Raw genomic sequence first — 25,586 nt, forward strand, 5'->3', positions numbered from 1 at the left:
AGTCAATAACACAGTAGAAAACAAAGGGGGGGTCTATATACAATGTGTGCAAAAGGCATGAGGAGGTAGGCAAATAATTACAATTTTGCAGATTAACACTGGAGTGATGAATGATCAGATGGTCATGTACAGGTAGAGATATTGGTGTGCAAAAGAGCAGAAAAGTAAATAAATAAAAACAGTATGGGGATGAGGTAGGTGAAAAGGGTGGGCTATTTACCAATAGACTATGTACAGCTGCAGCGATCGGTTAGCTGCTCAGATAGCTGATGTTTGAAGTTGGTGAGGGAGATAAAAGTCTCCAACTTCAGCGATTTTTGCAATTCGTTCCAGTCACAGGCAGCAGAGTACTGGAACGAAAGGCGGCCAAATGAGGTGTTGGCTTTAGGGATGATCAGTGAGATACACCTGCTGGAGCGCGTGCTACGGATGGGTGTTGCCATCGTGACCAGTGAGCTGAGATAAGGCGGAGCTTTACCTAGCATGGACTTGTAGATGACCTGGAGCCAGTGGGTCTGGCGACGAATATGTAGCGAGGGCCAGCCGACTAGAGCATACAAGTCGCAGTGGTGGGTGGTATAAGGTGCTTTAGTGACAAAACGGATGGCACTGTGATAGACTGAATCCAGTTTGCTGAGTAGAGTGTTGGAAGCCATTTTGTAGATGACATCGCCGAAGTCGAGGATCGGTAGGATAGTCAGTTTTACTAGGGTAAGCTTGGCGGCGTGAGTGAAGGAGGCTTTGTTGCGGAATAGAAAGCAGACTCTTGATTTGATTTTCGATTGGAGATGTTTGATATGAGTCTGGAAGGAGAGTTTGCAGTCTAGCCAGACACCTAGGTACTTATAGACGTCCACATATTCTAGGTCGGAACCATCCAGGGTGGTGATGCTAGTCGGGCATGCGGGTGCAGGCAGCGACCGGTTGAAAAGCATGCATTTGGTTTTACTAGCGTTTAAGAGCAGTTGGAGGCCACGGAAGGAGTGTTGTATGGCATTGAAGCTTGTTTGGAGGTTAGATAGCACAGTGTCCAAAGAGGGGCCGAAAGTATATAGAATGGTGTCGTCTGCGTAGAGGTGGATCAGGGAATCGCCCGCAGCAAGAGCAACATCATTGATATACACAGAGAAAAGAGTCGGCCCGAGAATTGAACCCTGTGGCACCCCCATAGAGACTGCCAGAGGACCGGACAGCATGCCCTCCGATTTGACACACTGAACTCTGTCTGCAAAGTAATTGGTGAACCAGGCAAGGCAGTCATCCGAAAAACCGAGGCTACTGAGTCTGCCGATAAGAATATGGTGATTGACAGAGTCGAAAGCCTTGGCAAGGTCGATGAAGACGGCTGCACAGTACTGTCTTTTATCGATGGCGGTTATGATATCATTTAGTACCTTGAGTGTGGCTGAGGTGCACCCATGACCGGCTCGGAAACCAGATTGCACAGCGGAGAAGGTACGGTGGGATTCGAGATGGTCAGTGACCTGTTTGTTGACTTGGCTTTCGAAGACCTTAGATAGGCAGGGCAGGATGGATATAGGTCTGTAACAGTTTGGGTCCAGGGTGTCTCCCCCTTTGAAGAGGGGGATGACTGCGGCAGCTTTCCAATCCTTGGGGATCTCAGACGAGATGAAAGAGAGGTTGAACAGGCTGGTAATAGGGGTTGCGACAATGGTGGCAGATAGTTTCAGAAATAGAGGGTCCAGATTGTCAAGCCCAGCTGATTTGTACGGGTCCAGGTTTTGCAGCTCTTTCAGAACATCTGCTATCTGGATTTGGGTAAAGGAGAACCTGGAGAGGCTTGGGTGAGGAGCTGCGGGGGGGGCGGAGCTGTTGGCCGAGGTTGAAGTAGCCAGGCGGAAGGCATGGCCAGCCGTTGAGAAATGCTTATTGAAGTTTTCGATAATCATGGATTTATCAGTGGTGACCGTGTTACCTAGCCTCAGTGCAGTGGGCAGCTGGGAGGAGGAGGGGAACTACCATGCTGTGTTGTCATGTGTTGCTGCCTTGATATGCTGTTGTCTTAGGTCTCTCTTTATGTAGTGTTGTGTTGTCTCTCTTGTTGTGATGTGTGTTTTGTCCTATATTTATATATATATATATATATATATATTATTTTTTAATCCCAGCCCCTGTCCCCGCAGGAGGCCTTTTGGCTTTTGGTAGGCCGTCATTGTAAATAAGAATTTGTTCTTAACTGACTTGCCTAGTTAAATAAATGTTTAAAAAAAAAATGTTGTCTAGAAGTCTAAATAAACCCTTGGTCACCAGAATAATGTCATAAACTGACTTCAGTCTAATTGGCAACAGTAATGTTTTCTCCATCATCTCTGCTTCTTTCGTGGAGCAAAGACATTTAGGGACCGGGGAGAAAATGCAATAGCTCAACAACAACAAAAAACGTGAACAAATTTCTGTGCAAAATTTCCAAATTATATCACTTTGACTAGTTGGAAGGAAATAGAAGCTGTAAAAACGACCCAACATGTTTCTCATAATAATTCAGTTTGGCTTGTGTGGATATTTGTGACACGTTTCAAGAAGCTAGGCATACGTCGCAAGTCACTACTTCACATGAGAGGTATTTAAAAGAAAAAAAGTGTACACAATTTTTAAATCAAAATGCGTTTTGGGGCAGAAATATACTACGTGACCAAATGTATGTGGACACCTGCTCGTCAAACATATCATTCTAAAATCATGGGCTTTAATATGGACTTGGTCCCCGCTTTCCAGCTAGCCATGAGATAATGGATGGGCTGGACATGCCTAGAGATGAGTTCGGATTGGTCTGCCATGTAGCATGCTTCTGTCCATAACATGATCAGCTCAGTATGAGTAGATAATCCTTGCTACCGCAGCTTTTTTGAAAGATACATCCTTAGCCATGGAGAATTGCTAAAGTGCTCTCAACAACATTGCAGGAATTTATCAGGCGCTATCGACAAAGATCAGTGAGAAAAAGTTGCGATGGACAACTTTCTGCGATGTGAACCGGAGTGACATGACATAATGAGCCAAACAAGCTGTTGCTACAAAAAAACAAAACTGAAATGACACAGGACGTATTTTTCTTAGTTAACGGGTTTCCAGTCAGCCGTGAAGCGTTCATCCACTCTGGGTAAGAGTCTAGCTACATTTTCAGACATTCTATTTTTCTAATTTTGTTAGAACGGTATTTTTTTTAAGTAAAAGCATACTGTTGGCTGGCAAGTGAATGTTTGCATGCTGGCTCGCTAGCTAAAGTTATGTGTATGATCTGTGTAGTAATATTATTTGTACCTCCAGAAAGCCGTTTGTATTGTTGTTTATAGCCTACTATTAGCTAGCTAGATAACCAACTATGTTCAATGTTATCTTTAGCTACCTGCAAATGCATGCATGGTGGCTAGCTATGACAATCAGTTTGTATTGCTAGTAGTATGGGTTGGGATTATTGCCACGTTCAAAACAACTTGGAACTGGGAACTTGGACATCTCCGACATCTGACTTCAGTGCGTTCAAGACAACTGTGAACTCTGAAAAAACAAGCTCTGACTGGGAAAAATCGCTTTGAACAGTCATCCAACTTGGAATACAAACTTGGGAACTCGGGCCTCTTTCTAGAGCCTTGACTTTCTGACCTGAAGGTCACTGACGTCATGATTTGACCTTGTGTTTTTCTAAGTTCCCAGTTGTCTTGAAAGCACAATTAGGTTCATTGTTTAGCTAGCTAGCTACATGTCTAAACAAAAGACTCCACTTCATCAGATGATTACATGACCAATCAAGTTTGCTAGGTGTGTTTGGGGGTGATTACGGTCATCTATTGTATTTCATGAACATGTGAACATGCATAGATAATAGTGACCCATCCACTTAGCTAGATGTGGCTGGGGGTTATAGAATTTATTTCACGACACATCAATTTAGACAGGTGTGTCTGGGTAAGCATCATCTAATATTTATCAAATATTTTTATCTGGACACTTTCTATATTTTATGTAGAGTGTGTGTTTACCATAGCCATTAATGTAAAGGACAACATGACCTGCAACAAAGTCAGATTAGAATATAGGCCAAGGACTAAATAACGTGTCTTTTTATCTGGAGTTTTTCCTTATTGTAAGCTACTACTTCCACCACCTTTAGTCTTGAAATCTTTGGTTATTAACTACACTACTTTACTGACTCTGTTTAGCACATGGCTTCACATATGAATGCTTAAAGATGGGTGGGGCTAAGGCTTAAGAGGGTGTGAACGATGTTGAATAGGAGTAGACAAAGAAGAGCTCTCCAGTAGGTACCAAAACATTCAAGGGCCATTTTCTCAAAAGTGGGGTTACAAGTTTATCAACTTTAGAACCAGAATGACTTTCCCATGTTCCTCAACTGTAGTGTGTGAAATACCATTGTGTAGCTCTGAGACTCTACTTTTATTAAACGTGAAAACCGTGTAACAGAGTCAAAAGATGGCGCCGGAGCAGAAGGCAGACGTTTTACGTGCCCCCAACCGATTGTGTTTTTTTGTTTGTTTATCAGCGTTGTTTGTAACTTATTTTTTTACTCATTTTGTACATAATGTTGCCGCTACCGTCTCTTATGACTGAAAATAACTTCTAGATATCCGGACTGTGACAATTCACCAAGGACTAGCAGAATCCTTTTTATTCTTTCACGCCTCTAACGAGCCCGAGGCGGAGGATATACAGAACAGGCCCCGACCCCCGTGATCTGCGTGAAGAGGAGGCATAGAAAGAGAGGCTGGAGAGCTGGCTGCCATCTGAGAATTCGAAGGTGATTGAATAAACCCCCACTTCCTTCAATTCTGCAAGCAAACGTGCAATCTTTGGACAATAAAATTGACGAGTTACGGGGAAGATTAAACTACCAATTGGACATTAAAAACAGTAACATCTTATGCTTCACGGAGTCGTGGCCGAACGACAACATTATCAACATACAGCTGGCTGGTTATACAATGTACCGCCAGGATAGAACAGCGGTGTCTGGTAAGACAAGGAGCTAATGTATTTTTGTAAATAACAGCTGGTGCATGATATCTAAGGAAGTCTCGAGCTATTGCTCCCCCGAGGTTTATATCATGATAAGCTGTAGACCACACTACCTACCGAGAGAGTTTTCATCTGTATTCTTCGTAGCTGTTTACATACCACCTCAGTCAGAGGTTGGCATTAAGATAGCATTGAATGAGCTGTATTCCGCTATAAGCAAACAAGAAAACGCTCACCCAGAGGCGGTGCTCCTAGTAGCCGGGGACTTTAATACAGGGAAACTTAAATCAGTTTTATCAAATTTCTATCAGCATGTTAAATGTGCAACCAGAGGGAAAATAACTCTGGACCACCTTTATACTCCGCATACAAAGACACGTACAAAGCTCTCCCTCGCCATCCATTTGGCAAATCTGACCATAATTCCATCCTCCTGATTCCTGCTTACATGCAAAAATTAATACAGGAAGCACCAGTGACCTAGATTAATGAAGTGGTCAGATGAAGCAGATACTAAGCTACAGGACTGTTTGCTGCACAGACTGGAATATGTTCCTGGATTCCTCCAATTTCATTGAGGAGTACACCACCTCAGTCACTGGCTTCATCAATAAGTGCATCGATGACGTCGTCCCCACAGTGACCGTATGTACATACCCAAACCAGAAACCATGGATTACAGGCAGCATCCGCACTGAGCTAAAGGCTAGAGCTGCCACTTTCAAGGAGCGGGACTCTAACCCGGAAGCTTATAAGAAATCCCGCTATGCCCTCCGACGAACCATCAAACAGGCAATCGTCAGTACAGGACTAAGATCGAGTTGTACTACTCCGGCTCTGACGCTCGTTGGATGCGGCAGGACTTGCAAACTATTACAGACTACAAAGGGAAGCACAGCCGAGAGCTGCCCAGTGACACGAGCCTACCAGATGAGCTAAACTACTTCTATGCTCGCTTCGAGGCAAATAATTACTGAAACATGCATGAGAGCTGTACCGGAAGACTCTGTGATCACGCTCTCCTCAGCCGATGTGAGTAAGACCTTTAGACAGGTCAACATTCACAAGGCCGCAGGGCCAGACGGATTACCAGGAATGTGTACTGCGAGCATACGCTGACCAACTAGCAAATGTCTTCACTGACATTTTCAATCTCTCCCTGTCCGAGTCTGTAATACCAACATGTTTTAAGCAGACCACCATAGTGCCTGTGCTCAAGAACACTAAGGTAACCTGCTTAAATGACTACCGACCCGTAGCACTCACGTCTGTAGCCATGAAGTGCTTTGAAAGGCTGGTCATGGTCTCACATCAACACCATCATCCCAGAAACCCTAGACCCACTCCAATTTGCATGCCGCCCCAACAGATCCACAGATGATGCAATCTGTATTGCACTCCACACTGCCCTTTCCCACCTGGACAAATGGAACACCTATGTGAGAATGATATTCGTTCAACACCAGAGGGCCCTCAACGCTCATCAATAAGCTAAGGATTCTGGGACTAAACACCTCCCTCTGCAACTGGATCCTGGACGTCCTGACGGGCTGCCCCCAGGTGGTAAGGGTAGGTAACAACACAACCGCCATGCTGATCCTCGACACAGGGGCCACCAGGTGTGCGTGCTCAGCCCCCTCCTGTACCCTCTGTTCACTCATGACTGCATTGCCAGGCACGACTCCAACACCATCATTAAATGTGCAGATGACACAACAGTGGTAGGCCTGATCACCTACAACAACGAGACTGCCTATAGGGAGGAGGTCAGAGAACTGGCTGTGTGGTGCCAGGACAACAACCTCTCCCTCAACGTAATCAAGACAAAGGAGATGATTGTGGAATACAGGAAAAAGGAGGACCGAGTTCACCCAAATCTTATCGACGGGGCTGCAGTGGAGCAGGTTGAGAGCTTCAAGTTCCTTGGTGTCCACATCACCAACAAACTAACATGGTCCAACCACACCAAGACAACCTATTCCCCCTCAGGAGACTGAAAAGATTTGTCATGGTTCCTCAGATCCTCAAAAGCTTCTACAGCTGCACCATCGAGAGCATCCTGACCGGTCCTGACCAATCACTGCCTGGTATGGCAACTGCTCGGCCTCTGACCGGTAAGGCACTACAGAGGATAGTGCGAACAGCCGAGTACGTCACTGGGGCCAAGCTTCCTGTCATCCAGGACCTCTATATCAGGCTGTGTCAGAGGAAGGCCCTAAAAATTGTCAAAGACTCCAGCCACCCTAGTCATAGACTGTTCTTTTTGCTACCACACTGCAAGTGGTAGCAGAGCGCCAAGTCTATGTCCAAGAGGCTTCTTAACAGCTTCTACCACCAAGCCATAAGACTCCTGACTGAACATCTAGTCAAATGACTACCCAGACTATTTGCATTGAACCCCCCCCCCTTCTCATCTCCACACCACTGCCACTCTCTGTTGTCATCTATGCATAGTCACTTTAATAACTCTACCTACATGTACATACTACCACAACTAACCGGTGCCCCGCACATTGACTCTGTATAGGCACCTCCCTGTATATATTGTTCTTTTTTACTGCTGCTCTTTAATTACTTGTAATTACTGTTGTATTCGGCGCATGTGCCGAATACAATTAGATTTAATAATGTAGCATGTGTTTCATGTATCATTTTACTGGAAGAACTGCGCATGAGTACATATTCAGTCTGTGAGAGGTTCCTACAGTCCAGAAGAGGCTGATGGGAGGAACGGAGTCAAACACATGGTTTAATAAGCTCCATTTAATTCCATTCCAGTCATTACAATGAGTCCATCCTCCTATAGCTCCTCTCATCAGTCTCTTCTTCTACAGTCAGTGTCCAGATATCAGTTACCATTTAACTTATCTGAACAGTTGAAACGGTTGTCGTCTGGAGATAGAGAGGACCAAACAGTTGTCGTCTGGAGATAGAGAGGACCAAACAGTTGTCGTCTGGAGATAGAGAGGACCAAACAGTTGTCGTCTGGAGATAGAGAGGACCAAACAGTTGTCGTCTGGAGATAGAGAGGACCAAACAGTTGTCGTCTGGAGATAGAGAGGACCAAACAGTTGTCGTCTGGAGATAGAGAGGACCAAACAGTTGTCGTCTGGAGATAGAGAGGACCAAACAGTTGTCGTCTGGAGATAGAGAGGACCAAAGCGCAGTGTTCTTTTCTCTGAAAGAATTAAACTCCGACATTGTCTTTTTTTTGCCTGTTTAGACATGAACTTGTTCTGCCTGTTTAGATAGACATGAACCTGTTCTGCCTGTTTAGATAGACATGAACTTGTTCTGCCTGTTTAGATAGACATGAACTTGTTCTGCCTGTTTAGATAGACATGAACTTGTTCTGCCTGTTTAGATAGACATTAACTTGTTCTGCCTGTTTAGACATGAACTTGTTCTGCCTGTTTAGATAGACATGAACTTGTTCTGCCTGTTTAGATAGACATGAACTTGTTCTGCCTGTTTAGATAGACATGAACTTGTTCTGCCTGTTTAGATAGACATGAACTTGTTCTGCCTGTTTAGATAGACATGAACTTGTTCTGCCTGTTTAGATAGACATGAACTTGTTCTGCCTGTTTAGATAGACATGAACTTGTTCTGCCTGTTTAGATAGACATGAACTTGTTCTGCCTGTTTAGATAGACATGAACTTGTTCTGCCTGTTTAGATAGACATGAACTTGTTCTGCCTGTTTAGATAGACATGAACTTGTTCTGCCTGTTTAGATAGACATGAACTTGTTCTGCCTGTTTAGATAGACATGAACTTGTTCTGCCTGTTTAGATAGACATGAACTTGTTCTGCCTGTTTAGATAGACATGAACTTGTTCTGCCTGTTTAGATAGACATGAACTTGTTCTGCCTGTTTAGATAGACATGAACTTGTTCTGCCTATTTAGATAGACATGAACTTGTTCTGCCTGTTTAGATAGACATGAACTTGTTCTGCCTGTTTAGATAGACATGAACTTGTTCTGCCTGTTTAGATAGACATGAACTTGTTCTGCCTGTTTAGATAGACATGAACTTGTTCTGCCTGTTTAGATAGACATGAACTTGTTCTGCCTGTTTAGATAGACATGAACTTGTTCTGCCTGTTTAGATAGACATGAACTTGTTCTGCCTGTTTAGATAGACATGAACTTGTTCTGCCTGTTTAGATAGACATGAACTTGTTCTGCCTGTTTAGATAGACATGAACTTGTTCTGCCTGTTTAGATAGACATTAACTTGTTCTGCCTGTTTAGATAGACATGAACTTGTTCTGCCTGTTTAGATAGACATGCACTTGTTCTGCCTGTTTAGATAGACATGAACTTGTTCTGCCTGTTTAGATAGACATAAACTTGTTCTGCCTGTTTAGATAGACATGCACTTGTTCTGCCTGTTTAGATAGACATGAACTTGTTCTGCCTGTTTAGATAGACATGAACTTGTTCTGCCTGTTTAGATAGACATGAACTTGTTCTGCCTGTTTAGATAGACATGAACTTGTTCTGCATGTTTTTAAAAGCAATTCTGTGATTTGCTGAAAATCTTTTTTTGCCACACATATTGTTAGATCCTAAGGTTTATGCACTAATGCCAGATAGCATCAAATAATGAAAGAAAAACCTCAATGTAGCCAATAGAAATAAATTGCACAATATAAATGCAACTTTATTCAACCTGCCAGCCACCAACCCGCGGTCTATCCACACACTATTTCATAACCCTAGGCCCATCCTTTCCATGGAGACTGCGGGTTATGAGTCAACCAGCACACCACTAGCCTACAGTAACCCTCCCCTCATATCAGCTAGGCCATAGAAACTAACCATGAGAATCACAATGTTTCAGGCAGTAAAATGTGGAAGCTGTTAGAATTGTTAGAATCTCTTACAGATGTTTGTTGTCTGGTTTCCAATGTAAATTAGTGTGCCTAGCTTAGGACCATGTATGTGTTCCCTCAGCACTATGTCCCCTCAGCCCTTTGTCCCCTCAACCCTATGTTCCCTCAACCCTATGTTCCCTCAACCCTATGTTCTCTCAACCCTATGTTCCCTCAGCTCTATGTTCCCTCAACCCTATGTTCCCTCAACCCTATGTTCCCTCAACCCTATGTTCTCTCAACCCTATGTTCCCTCAACCCTATGTTCCCTCAACCCTATGTTCCCTCAACCCTATGTTCTCTCAACCCTATGTTCCCTCAACCCTATGTTCCCTCAACCCTATGTTCCCTCAACCCTATGTTCTCTCAACCCTATGTTCCCTCAGCCCTTTGTCCCCTCAACCCTATGTTCCCTCAACCCTATGTTCCCTCAACCCTATGTTCCCTCAACCCTATGTTCTCTCAACCCTATGTTCCCTCAGCTCTATGTTCCCTCAACCCTATGTATGTTTTCCCACAAGGAACCACTAAGGAACCCACATGGAAACACAAGACTGCGCTCAGAAGGTTCCACTTTGGGATGCTTCTGTCTGGTGTGTTAGACCTAAATGGTGATAAGGGGGAATTCAGAGTGTCTAGGTGTGTATGGGTGGAGACCAGTCTCTTTTGGAGTTCCTTTTGTCATTATCATGAGCACTGGTTTAATTTAATCAGCTGTCTTATTCATCTGGTTTAATCAGATGGTTTATTCCCACGCTTCATCCATACACTATTTCATAACCCTAAAACCACCCTTTCTGCAGGGGCTGTGGGTTATGAGTCAACCAGCACATCACTACAGTAACCCTCCCCTCATATAGGCGCGGCCATAGCACTGACCACGAGAATCACAATGTCCCAGGCAGTAGAATGTGGAAACTGGTAGAATTGTTATTCTAGCTATCTCTTATAGATGTGTGTTGTCTGGTTTCCATTGGAAATTAGCGTGCCTTAGCTTAGGACCATGTCTGTGCTCCCTCAACCCTATGTTCCCTCAGCCCTGTGTTCCCTCAACCCTATGTTCCCTCAACCCTATGTTCCCTCAACCCTATGTTCCCTCAACCCTGTGTTCCCTCAACCCTATGTTCCCTCAACCCTATGTTCCCTCAGCCCTGTGTTCCCTTAGCCCTATGTTCCCTCAACCCTATGTTCCCTCAGCCCTGTGTTCCCTTAGCCCTATGTTCCCTCAACCCTATGTTCCCTCAGCCCTGTGTTCCCTTAGCCCTATGTTCCCTCAACCCTATGTTCCCTCAACCCTATGTTCCCTCAGCCCTGTGTTCCCTCAACCCTAAGTTCCCTCAAGCCTATGTTTAACTTAATCAGCTGACTTCATTCACACACTATTTCAGCTGGTTTATTCAGCTGGTTTATTCAGCTGGTTTATTCAGCTGGTTTATTCAGCTGGTTTATTCAGCTGGTTTATTCGCTGGTTAATTCAGCTGCTTAATTCGCTGGTTAATTCAGCTGGTTTATTCAGCTGGTTTATTCAGCTGGTTTATTCAGCTGGTTTATTCAGCTGAGAAAAATGAATTTTTATCTGTAGGACTTGAAAATGTACAATCAAATTAATAGGCGTAGATGTTGTGTTTTCTATAGACTTCGTGGTGTGGTGGTAGTCAGTGAAATAGTGATAGTGAGGTTGATCAACACTGACAGAATGACACGTGATATCAACGCCCTCTGGTGCTTAAGGAAAACTGTTACACAATTAAAAATGAACACTACCCTAGACAGCCAGTAGAGGGCTAGACTGCCACTGAATATTGTGTATGTTAGAACAAAACAGCCTGCACAGCTCACACAAATTTTTTTCCATGTGTGGATATAATTACTATGATACTTGAAGCTGTTTGACCAGTCGACTGACAACAACATGTCCATTGAATGTTGATGGGAACAGGTCAATCAAGCCTAAGGAATGATACACCTGCCAGAACCAGGGCAGTGTAGCACAGAGGAAATGAGAGAGACCGAGGGAGGGATGGAGGGAGGGAGGGAGGGAGGGAGAATTACAGAAGGAAGGAGAGAGACCGAGGGAGGGAGGGAGGGAGGGAGGGAGGGAGGGAGGGAGGGAGGGAGGGAGAGAGGGAGGGAGGGAGGGAGGGAGGGAGGGAGAATGACAGAAGGAAGGAGAGAGACCGAGGGAGGGAGGGAGGGAGGGAGTGAGGGAGAATTACAGAAGGAAGGAGAGAGACCGAGGGAGGGAGGGAGGGAGGGAGAATGACAGAAGGAAGGAGAGAGACCGATGGAGGGAGGGAGGGAGGGAGGGAGGGAGGGAGGGAGGGAGGGAGGGAGGGAGGGAGGGAGGGAGGGAGGGAGGGAGGGAGAATGACAGAATGAAGGGGAGAGACCGATGGAGGGAGGGAGGGAGGGAGGGAGGGAGGGAGGGAGAATGACAGAAGGAAGGAGAGAGACCGAGGGAGGGAGGGAGGGAGGGAGGGAGGGAGGGAGGGAGGGAGGGAGGGAGGGAGGGAGGGAGGGAGGGAGGGAGGGAGGGAGGGAGGGAGGGAGGGAGGGAGGGAGAATTACAGAAGGAAGGAGAGAGACCGATGGAGGCAGGGAGGGAGGGAGACGGACAGAGGGAAGGAGAGAGACCGAGGGAGGGAGGGAGGGAGACGGACAGAGGGAAGGAGAGAGACCGAGGGAGGGAGGGAGGGAGGGAGGGAGTGAGAATGACAGAAGGAAGGAGAGAGACCGAGGGAGGGAGAATGACAGAAGGAAGGAGAATGACAGAAGGAAGGAGAGAGACCGATGGAGGGAGGGAGGGAGGGAGGGAGGGAGGGAGGGAGAATGACAGAATGAAGGAGAGAGACCGATGGAGGGAGGGAGGGAGGGAGGGAGGGAGGGAGGGAGGGAGGGAGGGAGGGAGGGAGCGAGGGAGGGAGGGAGGGAGGGAGAATGACAGAATGAAGGAGAGAGACCGATGCAGGGAGGGAGGGAGGGAGGGAGGGAGGGAGGGAGGGAGGGAGGGAGGGAGGGAGGGAGGGAGGGAGGGAGAATTACAGAAGGAAGGAGAGAGACCAAGGGAGGGAGGGAGGGCGGGAGAATTACAGAAGGAAGGAGAGAGACCGATGGAGGCAGGGAGGGAGGGAGACGGACAGAGGGAAGGAGAGAGACCGAGGGAGGGAGGGAGGGAGGGAGACGGACAGAGGGAAGGAGAGAGACCGAGGGAGGGAGGGAGGGAGGGAGATGGAAAGAGGGAGGGAGGGAGGGAGACGGACAGAGGGAAGGAGGAGCATGGAGGACAGGAGGCAGTCAACTTTTAAATTTAAAGCACCAGGTACATTTCTGGGACTGTTATTGGCACAGGGTGTTTCAATGAGAGTGATGTGTGAGGAAATAAACGAGGGGGTGGCATGTGACAACATGTGGAGAAGCAGGGTAACTCCCAGGTAGAGAGAAGTACCTGTCAAACCATAGACAGGTTTCCTGCCTTCATATGTGGATATGATGAGGTGAGGAGACGGGATGTGTTGAGATAATAGTGTTTCCTACAATTGTCCCCTGAGCTGAAGGTCACATATAAATCAAATCAAACTTTATTTGTCACAGAAGCCGAATACAAACCAACAGTGTAGTTCAAGTGTGCAGCAGTATGATTTTGTCAAGCACTGAACTGATATGTCCAATAGTTTCATCAATCTTCTTATTCAAATAAATACAATGTGCTTCGTACAATGTCTATCAAATGGTTTCATTTATGAACCTTTATTGATCAAGGTTAGCTCATGGCGATAACATTATGACAGATCTGATCCTAGACAGATGCAGGTTCAAGGGTTTTACGTAAGATACCACACTTCCATGACACATGGAAAGCAATCCAACAAGAAATACATAAAGGTACAATTGAACAACGAAACAACCCTGTGAAATAACAACTGCATTATACCTTTAATTGACTTACTGCCTTAAACTGTTAACGGATGATTACAGCTTTTAACCTTGAAGGCAAAGCTGCTGCAAACAGAAGATTCATATTGGTTGTCTACGTTGTTTTTATTGTGGTTGTTCCACATCAGAGCATCTGAATGGGAGATCCGTTCCTCCTGTTGAAACCTGCTCAGGGAAGAAGACTTAGTATCTGTTTAAAGGTATTCACTCATCAGGTAAGTCCAGAGATGATTTTAATGTTGATTACAGGCCTTGGTAATTCCCACTGTGGTGTTGAAATGAATCGTCTCCTTTCTAATGACATTGTCAGGAAGAGAACTAATATATCTCATTAGAGCATTTGACTGGGCGATCCATTCCCCTGTTAAAACCTGCTCAGGGAAGAAGACTTAGTTTACAGACATGTATTTATTGGTAATACAAGGCTTTGTCATTACCACTGTAGCTTTGAAATAAATCGTCTCCTTTCTAATTACATTGTCAGGAAGAGAACTAAAGTATTTCATCAGATCATCTGAATGGGAGATCCGTTCCCCTGTTGAAACCTGCTCAGGGAAGAAGCCTTAGTATCCATTTAAAGATATTCATTCATCAGGTCACAGGTATTTAATGGTAGTACAGGCTTTGGTCATTACCACTGTAGCGTTGAACCTCAAGCACAACTAAAGTACCTCAATGAGTAAAGTACCTCAATGAGTAAAGTACCTCAAGGAGAACTAAAGTACTTCAAGGAGAACTAAACCCTTGTGTGTTGAGGATCAGCGGGGTGGAGTTGTTGTTTCCTACCCTCACCACCTGGGGGCCGCCCGTCAGAAAGTCCATAAACCAGTTGCACAGTGCGGGGTTCGAGACCCAGGGTTTGGAGGGTACTATGGTGTTAAATGCTGAGCTGTACTCAATGAACAGCATTCTTACATAGGTATTCATTTTGTCCAGTTGGGATAGGGCAGTGTGATGGCGATTGCATCGTCTGTGGACCTATTGGGGCGGTAAGCAAATTAGAGTAGGTCTAGGGCATCAGGTAGGGTGGAGGTGATATGATCCTTGACTAGTCTCGCAAAGCACTTCTTGATGACAGACGTGAGTGCTACTAGGTGATAGTTACTTTAGCTTACATGGGAAATGGAACAATGGTGGCCATCTTGAAGCATGTGGGCACAGCAGCCTGGAATAGGGATTGATTGAATATGTCCGCAAACACTCCAGCCAGCTGGTCTGTGCATGATCTGAGGATGTGGCTAAGGATGCCGTCTGGGCTGGCAGCCTTGCGAGGGTTAAGACGTTTAAATGTTTTACTCACGTTGACCACGGTGAAGGAAAGCCCACATGCTTTGGTAGCGGGCCATGTCAGTGGCACAGTATTGTCCTCAAAACGAGCAAAGAAGTTGTTTATTTTGTCTGGGAGCAAGACGTCGATGTCCACGGCAGGGCTGTTTTGTTGTTGTTGTTGTAATCCGTGATTGACTGTAGACCATGCCACATACGTTTTGTGTTTGAGCCGTTGAATTGTGACTCTACTTTGTCCCTATACTGACACTTTGGTTGTTTGATTGCCTTGCGGAGGGAATAGCTAACTGTTTGCATTCGGTTATGTTTACAGTTGCCTACCCATGATTAAAAGCGGTTTGCACTTTCAGTTTTGTGCGGATGCTGCCATCAATCCACGGTTTCTGGTTCGGGAAGGTTTTAATAGCCACAGTGGGTACAACATTACCGATGCACTTGCTAATAAACTCGCTCACCGAGTCAGCATATATGTCAATGTTGTTGTCTGAGGCTACCTGGAACATATCCCAGTCCACGTGATCAAAGCAATCTTAAAGTGTGGAATCCGATTGGTCAGACCAGCGTTGGATAGACCTGAGCAGGGGCGTTTCCTGTTTTAGTTTCTGTCTATAGGTTGGGAGCAACAAAATGGAGTCATGGTCAGATTTGCCGAAGGGAGGGCGGGGGAGGGCGTTGTCTGCATCACTGAAGTTAGAGTAGCAGTGATCCAGAATGCTACCATCTCGTGTCGCGCATTTGATATGCTGATACAATTTAGGAAGCCTTGTTCTCAGATTTGCTTTGTTAAAATCCCTAGCTACAATAAATGCAGCCTCTGGAAATATGGTTTCCAGTTTACATAGAGTCCAGTGAAGTTCTTTCAGGGACGTCGAGGTATCTCCTTGGGGGGGATATACACAATTGTGACTATAATCGAAGAGGATTCTCTTGGTAGATAATGCACTTGGCATTTGATTGTAAGGAATTCTAGGTCAGGTGAACAAAAGGACTTGAGTTCCTGTATGTTGTTATGATTACACCATGAGTTGTTAATCATAAGGCATACACCCCCTTCTTCTTCTTACCAGAGAGATGTTTGTTTCTGTCGGCACAATGTGTTAAGAAACCGGGTGGCTCACATCGGCTAGCGAAAGCGCTGGGTGGTGTTCTCGCCTTCTAAGTCTGACCAGTAGGCCGCTCCGTCTGCCTCTCCTACGGCGACCGTGTTGTTTTGGGTCGGCCTCTGGGATGAGATCCCTTGTCCCAGGGTGGAGGTCCGAACAAAGGATCCGCTTCTGGAAAGTCGTATTCCTGGTCGTAATGTTGGTAAGTTGACGTCACTTTTGACATCACAGTTCTTCCCGGCTGTATCTAATAATACTTGAGATTTTCTGGGCTAACAATGTAAGAAATAATACATGAAAAAAAGAAATTACTGCATAGTTTCCTAAGGACCTGAAGTGAGGCGACCATCTCTGTCGGCGCCATTGCTGTACATCTGAGTCTAAAGTACTTCAAGGTGAACTACAGTACCTCATGCAGTCTAAAGTACATCAATGAGTCTAAAGTACCTCAAGGGGAACTAAAGTACCTCAAGCAGTCTAAAGTACCTCAAGCAGTCTAAAGTACCTCAATGAGAACTAACGTACCTCAAGTAGTCTAAAGTACCTCAAGTAGTCTAAAGTACCTCAAGGATTCTAAAGTACCTCAAGGATTCTAAAGTACCTCAAGGAGTCTAAAGTACCTGAACTCAATGATGAGACAACAAAGAAAGACAACAAAGTTAGTGGGTCTATTTAAGTGTTGGTAATTTAGCAGATGCTGTTGGTCAGTTTTCAGGTTAGTTACCGGTTACAGCTTCCCCCAGATTACCGTATTAACCCCTCATTCCATGATTCTCTCCTCAGGCCAGTGGTGGCTGGCCCGCTCCAGGAGTCTGAGGTGCGGGATGTTCCTCCGCCCCCTTTGGACATCGAGGGGGCCCCGGCATACACCGTTCGCTCCATCCTGGATTCGAGGCGTCGGGTGAGGGGCCTTCAGTACCTCGTGGACTGGGAGGGGCACGGTCCGAAGGAGAGATGCTGGGTCCCGGTGGACTGGGAGGGGCACGGTCCGAAGCAGAGATGCTGGGTCCCGGTGGACTGGGAGGGGCACGGTCCGAAGGAGAGATGCTGGGTCCCGGTGGACTGGGAGGGGCACGGTCCGAAGGAGAGATGCTGGGTCCCGGTGGACTGGGAGGGGCACGGTCCGAAGGAGAGATGCTGGGTCCCGGTGGAGGTCTATGCTGCGGGAGTTCCACCGTCTTCGTCCGGATTGCCCTGCACCTCGCCCTCCGGGTCGTCCCCGAGGCCGGTATCGGCACACTGCTGGAGCCGCGCGTCAAGGAGGGGGTACTGTCACGACTTCCGCCGAAGTCGGTCCCTCTCCTTGTTCGGGCCGCGTTCGGCGGTCGTCGTCACCGGTCTTCTAGCCATCGCCACTCCACCTTTCATTTTCCAGGAATATTTTTTCATTGCATAATAGCACTTGTAAGTTATTTGGTAGTAGTATAAAACAACACATCAATGACAACAATACAGCAAGACATAGAGACAGACATAAAAAATACAAATACTACTACTACTAATAATAATAATAATAATAATGAAAAATATATATTTTGATACAGTTGTTATGGGTCAACTAGTACAGATAATACCATCCTTACCATCCGAGATGTCGTGTATGCACATACCAGGCCTCTTACGTCACCAATATATAAATATACATCACTCTGGAACTGCAGGGAAATGTATTCGTTTAACATAAGAAAAGAAGGGAGCCCACATTGCATAGATTCTGTCTATAGACCCTTTGAGTGTGTTACATTTTTTCCAACTTTATGCAATTTCAAAACAGATTTAATCCAAAGAGCATGAGAAGGGACTGCAGAGGATTTCCATCTAAGTAAAATTAATCATCTCGAAAACAAAGTGACGAAGGCAATTACATCCTTATTCATTTTGGTCAACTGTATTGTGGGTAAGGAAACCCCAAATAATGCAGTAAAAGGGTCTGGCTCGATCTGTGTGCCGCTTAATTCTGAGAGTGTTTTAACGATGTCTTTCCAGAAACCAACAAGAGATGGGCAACACCAAAACATGTGTACATGATTAGCAGGGGACTGATTACATCGTACACAATTAGGGTTCACATCCTTGTAGATTTTGGATAACCTTGCTTTGGTCTAGTGGGCCCTATGAATGAGTTTGCATTGAATGAGGCCGTGTCGAGCGGAAATAGAAGAGCTATGTACCCTTTTGAGTGCCCCTTCCCATAGTTCATCAGATGTCCTCACCCAGTTCCTCCTCCCATGAGGATTTAATATTGTTTAATGAGATGACTTGTAGTGAGCAAATTTGACTATAGATTATTGACAAAGTGCCTTTGAGAGTAGGAACTGGGATGAGAAATGTGTCGAACTGGGTTTCACCAGGAAGGGTGAGGAATCCTGGATCTGTGCTGTGGACGTAACTCCGGACTTGTAAGAACCTAAAAAAATGATGTCTGGGGAGACCAAATGTAGCTGATAATTGTTCAAACGTAGTAAATGTATTGTTAGTATACAGCTCTCTGAATCATTTAATAGCGAGACAAGACCATGTTGAGAAAGCACCATCAACCATAGATGGGGTGGAAAAGCTGGGTTTGAGGCCACCGGATCCATATAAGAGGTTGTCTGAAACCCAAAGTGGCGCCGAAATTGATTCCACATCTTCAATGTTGTTTTGACACATATATTTTCGGTGAAGGAGAAGTAAGAGCCTGTAACGGAGGAGTGAGAGACGGAAGACAATGACGAGGCAGCCTCCATCTCTAGCTAAATTGGGGGGGTGGGAATATCTCTCTCTGCAACCAGTAGTGAATGATCCTAAGGTTAGCGGCCCTATAATAGATTCTGAAATCCGGGCCTCTGCAAAAGCTGTTTACGTATCCTGGGGGGCTCTTTGTGCCACATAAAGGGTAGTATTAGGCCCTCGATCTTTTTGGAAAATGTATTGGGAAGAAGAATCGGAAGGCTCTGATAGAGATGTAAGAATTTGGGGAGAGTGTATTCATTTGAACAGAATGAATTATTGCGACTAAGGAGAGTTGTAGCAAAGACCAGCGTTCCCAAATCGTCTTCAGTACAGGTTAAAAGAGAAGCAAAGTTGGCTTGAAAAAGGTTTTCAAATCTGATTGTGACATGTACCCTGAGATAAATAAAACTATTGTGAGCCATTTTAAATGACAAGTTATGTAAAGGGGAATTTTTTGCGGCCATATTCAGCGGCATCAATTCGCTTTTACTGAGATTCAGTTTATACCCTGATAAGTGACCAAAGGATGCGAAAGTGGCATGGGCAGCAGGAACAGAGACAGAAAGGTTGGATGTGTATAAAAATATATAATCTGCATATAAGGACAGTCTGTGGGGGTTGGAGTGAAGTGTCATTGCAAGTGGTTCTATGGCGAGGGCAAACAGTAAGGGACTTAAAGGGCAACCCTGGCGTGTCGATCGTTGCAAAGGGAAGCAGTCTGATTGAGTGTTATTAGTCCGGACAGAGGCTTGAGGGGAGGAATACAGAACTCTTATCCAAGCCATGAATTTGGAGCCAAAGCTGAATTTATTTAGAGTGTAAAAAAGGTATTTCCATTCCACCCGTTCAAACGCATCCAGGGATAAAATGGCTTCAGAGGTATTGACGACAGAAGGATTATATACAATATTAAATCATCATTGAAGATTGAAGAACGAGTGTCTATTTTTAATAAATTCTGTTTGATCCGGTGAGATAATTGATGGGAGGACTGTTTCCAGACACGTTGCCAGAAGTTTGGCTAGAATGTTATAGTCAACCTCTAGCAGGCTAATTGGACGGTATGCACAGTCAAGAGGGTCTTTGTTTTTTTAAAGAATAAGACAAATGGTTGCCTGAGTGAGAGTCTGTGGGAGAGCACCATTTACAAATGCTTCATTGTGCATTTAAATTAGAATAAGGGCTATTTTGGAGATATACTTTTTATAAAACTCTGCCGAGTAGCCGTCAGGCCCTGAGCTTCTCCCAGATTGAAGGGATTTGACAGCATTAGACAATTCTTCAACAGTGATCGGCTGCTCTAATTTTTTAACTAATTCCCGGCTGACAGAAGAGACAGGAAGTGAGTGGAAGAAATCATCCAATTCCATTGTATCCGCTTTACTTTCAGAAGTATATAGAGACTGGTAAAATCTCTTGAACCCATCATTGATCCCCCTAGGATCTAATGATATCCCAGATTATGTCAGAATTTTAGGAATATGAAATGATGATGATAGTTGACGTAACTTGTGAGCTAATAATTTACTGGCTTTATCTCCTTGTTCATAGTAAGTGCTCCTAGACTTAACAAGCAGTTCAGTAACCTGGTCTGTTAATAATGTGTCAAATTCCATTTGCAGAGTTAAACGTTCCTTATAAATATCTGGGGATAATGAAACGGAATAAATGTCATCTAATTGGGCAATACAGCGTGTTAACATAGATAGCTTATCCCTTTTCAGTTGGTTCTCATGTGCGGTGGAAATAATTTCACCTCTGATATAAGCTTTCAAAGTTTCCCAGAGTGTCACGCCCTGACCTTAGAGAGCCGTTTTATTTCTCTATTTGGTTAGGTCAGGGTGTGATGTGGGGTGGGCATTCTATGTTTTATTTTCTATGTTTCTTTATTTCTATGTTTTGGCCGGGTATGGTTCTCAATCAGGGACAGCTGTCTATCGTTGTCTCTGATTGGGAATCATACTTAGGTAGCCCTTTTTTTCCCCCTCCTTTCAGTGTGGGTAGTTGACTTTGTTAGAGGCATTATAGCTGAAGTTAAGCTGCATGGTCGTTTCCTCTGCAACATTTTCTATAAATAAAAGGAATATGTACCCTCACCACTCTGCACTTTGGTCTACTTCTTACAACGCCCGTGACACAGACAGTAGACTCAGAGATGTTCGGGGTTCTATCTGTAATCATTAAAAAGTCGATTTGCCTCAAAACAAAATTGACAAAGTGTTCATTGCTGAGCAGTTGAGAATTTAGCCGCCAAGGCGGTCGCAGATTGTCAACAGTTTGAAAGGCTACTTCCATAGTAACAGGGGCGTGGTCAGATACAACAATTGGATTATATGAACATGAAGATATGGAATGGAGGAGCCATAGTAACAGGGGCGTGGTCAGATACAACAATTGGATTATATGAACATGATGATATGGAATGGAGGAGCCATAGTAACAGGGGCGTGGTCAGATACAACAATTGGATTATATGAACATGAAGATATGGAATGGAGGAGCCATAGTAACAGGGGCGTGGTCAGATACAACAATTGGATTATATGAACATGATGATAGGGAATGGAGGAGCCATAGTAACAGGGGCGTGGTCAGATACAACAATTGGATTATATGAACATGAAGATATGGAATGGAGGAGCCATAGTAACAGGGGCGTGGTCAGATACAACAATTGGATTATATGAACATGATGATATGGAATGGAGGAGCCATAGTAACAGGGGCGTGGTCAGATACAACAATTGGATTATATGAACATGATGATATGGAATGGAGGAGCCATAGTAACAGGGGCGTGGTCAGATACAACAATTGGATTATATGAACATGATGATATGGAATGGAGGAGCCATAGTAACAGGGGCATGGTCAGATACAACAATTGGATTATATGAACATGATGATATGGAATGGAGGAGCCATAGTAACAGGGGCATGGTCAGATACAACAATTGGATTATATGAACATGATGATATGGAATGGAGGAGCCTGTCATCTACAAGGAAGTAATAACCAACGAGTAATCTAACCTAACAATTCCACAACAACTACCTTATACACACAAGTGTAAAGGGATGAAGAATATTTACATAAATATATATGAATGAGTGATGGTACAGAACGGCATAGGCAAGATGCAGTAGATGGTATAGAGTACAGTATATACATATGAGATGAGTAATGTAGGGTATGTAAACATATAAAAGTGGCATAGTTTAAAGTGGCTAGTGATACATGTATTACATCAAGATGGCAAGATGCAGTAGATGGTATAGAGTACAGTATATACATATGAGATGAGTAATGTAGGGTATGTAAACATTATATAAAGTGGCATTGTTTAAAGTGATACATTTTTACATCAATTTTTCCATGATTAAAGTGGCTGGAGTTGAGTCAGTATGTTGGCAGCAGCCACTCAATGTTAGTGGTGGCTGTTTAACAGTCTGATGGCCTTGAGATAGAAGCTGTTTTTCAGTCTCTCTGTCCCTGCTTTGATGCACCTGTACTGACCTCGCCTTCTGGATGATAGCGGGGTGAGCAGGCAGTGGCTCGGGTGGTTGTTGTTCTTGATGATCTTTATGGCCTTCCTATGACATCGGGTGGTGTAGGTGTCCTGGAGGGCAGGTAGATTGCCCCCGGTGATGCGTTGTGCAGACGTCACTACCCTCTGGAGAGCTTTACGGTTGTTTTGTTGACGTTGAGTGTGAGGTTATTTTCCTGACACCACACTCCGAGGGCCCTCACCTCCTCCCTGTAGGCCGTCTCGTCGTTGTTGGTAATTAAGCCTACCACTGTAGTGTTGTCTGCAAACTTGATGATTGAGTTGGAGGCGTGCATGTCCACGCAGTCGTGGGTGAACAGGGAGAACAGGAGAGGGCTCAGAACGCACCCTTGTGGGTCTCAACCTTTATGTTGTATCACTTTGCTTGTACATTATTTATGAAGCAACGAGGTTGTTTTTATGAAGATGGTATGAAAGCTCTTTCCACGTGTAGTTGCTGCTAAAACTGATCATGATTTCTAGATGTGTTTGTGTTTCTTTAGTCTTTGTTCTAGAAGACATCTCACTCTACATAATGTGTTCCTTTAGGTTATGTTCTAGAAGACATCTCACTCTACATAATGTGTTCCTTTAGTCTTTGTTCTAGAAGACATCCCACTCTACATAATGTGTTCCTTTAGGTTATGTTTTAGAAGACATCTCACTCTACATAATGTGTTCCTTTAGTCTTTGTTCTAGAAGACATCTCACTCTACATAATGTGTTCCTTTAGGCTATGTTCTAGAAGACATCTCACTCTACATAATGTGTTCCTTTAGGCTATGTTCTAGAAGACATCTCACTCTACATAATGTGTTCCTTTAGGTTATGTTCTAGAAGACATCTCACTCTACATAATGTGTTCCTTTAGGTTATGTTCTAGAAGACATCCCACTCTACATAATGTGTTCATTTAGTCTATGTTCTAGAAGACATCTCACTCTACATAATGTGTTCCTTTAGTCTTTGTTCTAGAAGACATCTCACTCTACATAATGTGTTCCTTTAGGTTATGTTCTAGAAGACATCCCACTCTACATAATGTGTTCCTTTAGGCTATGTTCTAGAAGACATCTCACTCTACATAATGTGTTCCTTTAGGCTATGTTCTAGAAGACATCACACTCTACATAATGTGTTCCTTTAGGTTATGTTCTAGAAGACATCCCACTCTACATAATGTGTTTCTTTAGGCTATGTTCTAGAAGACATCTCACTCTACATAATGTGTTCCTTTAGGCTATGTTCTAGAAGACATCACACTCTACATAGTCTGTCATCTGACTATCATCATTGCAGTGACATTTGGTCTGCTATCAAAGACTAGCTGAACAGAGGTAAAATAGAGCAGAAAGTAGAGTCAAATGCGTCTTTATTATTTTGGTAGAAAAAGTAAACAACACATATAGAATATACAGTATTTACACAGATGTTGATCATTTTGATAGAAAACGTAAACAACACATATAGAATATACAGTATTTACACAGATGTTGATCATTTTGATAGAAAACGTAAACAACACATATAGAATATACAGTATTTACACAGATGTTGATCATTTTGATAGAAAACGTAAACAACACATATAGAATATACAGTATTTACACAGATGTTGATCATTTTGATAGAAAACGTAAACAACACATATAGAATATACAGTATTTACACAGATGTTGATCATTTTGATAGAAAACGTAAACAACACATATAGAATATACAGTATTTACACAGATGTTGATCATTTTGATAGAAAACGTAAACAACACATATAGAATATACAGTATTTACACAGATGTTGATCATTTTGATAGAAAACGTAAACAACACATATAGAATATACAGTATTTACACAGATGTTGATCATTTTGATAGAAAACGTAAACAACACATATAGAATATACAGTATTTACACAGATGTTGATGATTTTGATAGCTAAACATAATGTAAAACATTTCATGTCTTGACCTTCCAAAATGAAAAAATATACCTACATATTTACAGGCTTTTTATATTTTCAATTGCATAAATGAACAATTGAACATTCGAGAAAATATTAAACTGACCTAAAAAAAACTTAAATGTCTGCCTATTTAAGTTTCCATTGGAAGATTCTATGAATGTTTCTCAACTAGTAAGTCATATGGTGTAAGACATACCAATTTTGTCAATTTAAAAAACAACTTTCTATGTACCATTAAACAGTGTAAACGTATTCAGGCAGTCTTCAGTGCATTCACTCAACTGTGGTAATTAATTAGGATTAACTCTCTCTCTCATGGTGCTCTCTGTTCCATCAAGTTCTCAATGGGATTGGTGTCATTAGTTCACAGATTTACTGCACACTCCTGAAATAAAAAATCGATTATTATAATTATATAATTAATAACTTAATAATTAACTACTAATAAATAGAGACTCAAGATATACTGACATACTGATGTACTGATATACTGATACTGGTATACTGATGTACTGATATATTGGTGTACTGATATATAGTGATGTACTGATGTACTGATATAATACTGATGTACTGATGTACTGATATAGCAATGAATCGATGTATTGACTTATTGATGTACTGATATACTGATGTACTGATATAATACTGGTGTACTGATATAATACTGATGTACTAATATAATATTGATATAATACTGAAATACTGATATGTTGTCCTCACCTTCGGTTGTTCATTATTTTCTCAATGGTTTTCTGATATAATACTGATATAATGATATACTGACATAGTACTGATATACTGCAGTCCTCACCTTTGGTTGTTCATTATTTTCTCGATGGTTTTCTTTGCAAATGGAGCTTCTGGATTCAGACACTTCTTCCCTTCTCCGTTCTTCAGAGTGACACTGAATATACATGGAGAGAGAGACTACTGTTAGAAGTTAGCTTTCACCACTTTCCAACTGAGCATATAGAGAAATAATATTATCCTACTAGCAGGTGTACAAATAAATAGCAACATTTACTGTTGTGTCCATCTACTGAGCTGGTCACAATATGCACTGATATTAATATGGTACAGACAGACAGACAGACAGACAGACAGACAGACAGACAGACAGACAGACAGACAGACAGACAGACAGACAGACAGACAG

At 43.6% G+C, this 25,586-nt stretch overlaps 1 protein-coding gene across 1 annotated transcript in view; it reads right to left on the reverse strand.

Moving 5' to 3' along the window:
• Window positions 1-23,818: 23,818 nt before the first annotated feature.
• LOC109885883 (C-X-C motif chemokine 11-1) overlaps window positions 23,819-25,586 on the reverse strand; it is a 3,867-nt gene continuing 2,099 nt past the window's right edge. The window contains exons 3-4 of the mRNA XM_031829612.1: window positions 25,242-25,334; window positions 23,819-24,812 (exon numbers count right to left, since the gene is read on the reverse strand). Coding sequence (XP_031685472.1) covers window positions 24,800-24,812; window positions 25,242-25,334 — 106 coding nt within the window. The 3' untranslated portion in view covers window positions 23,819-24,799. The remainder of the gene's footprint in view (window positions 24,813-25,241; window positions 25,335-25,586) is intronic.

Source organism: Oncorhynchus kisutch, linkage group LG8 (assembly GCF_002021735.2).
Source record: "Oncorhynchus kisutch isolate 150728-3 linkage group LG8, Okis_V2, whole genome shotgun sequence".
NCBI classification, from domain to species: Eukaryota; Metazoa; Chordata; class Actinopteri; order Salmoniformes; family Salmonidae; genus Oncorhynchus; species Oncorhynchus kisutch.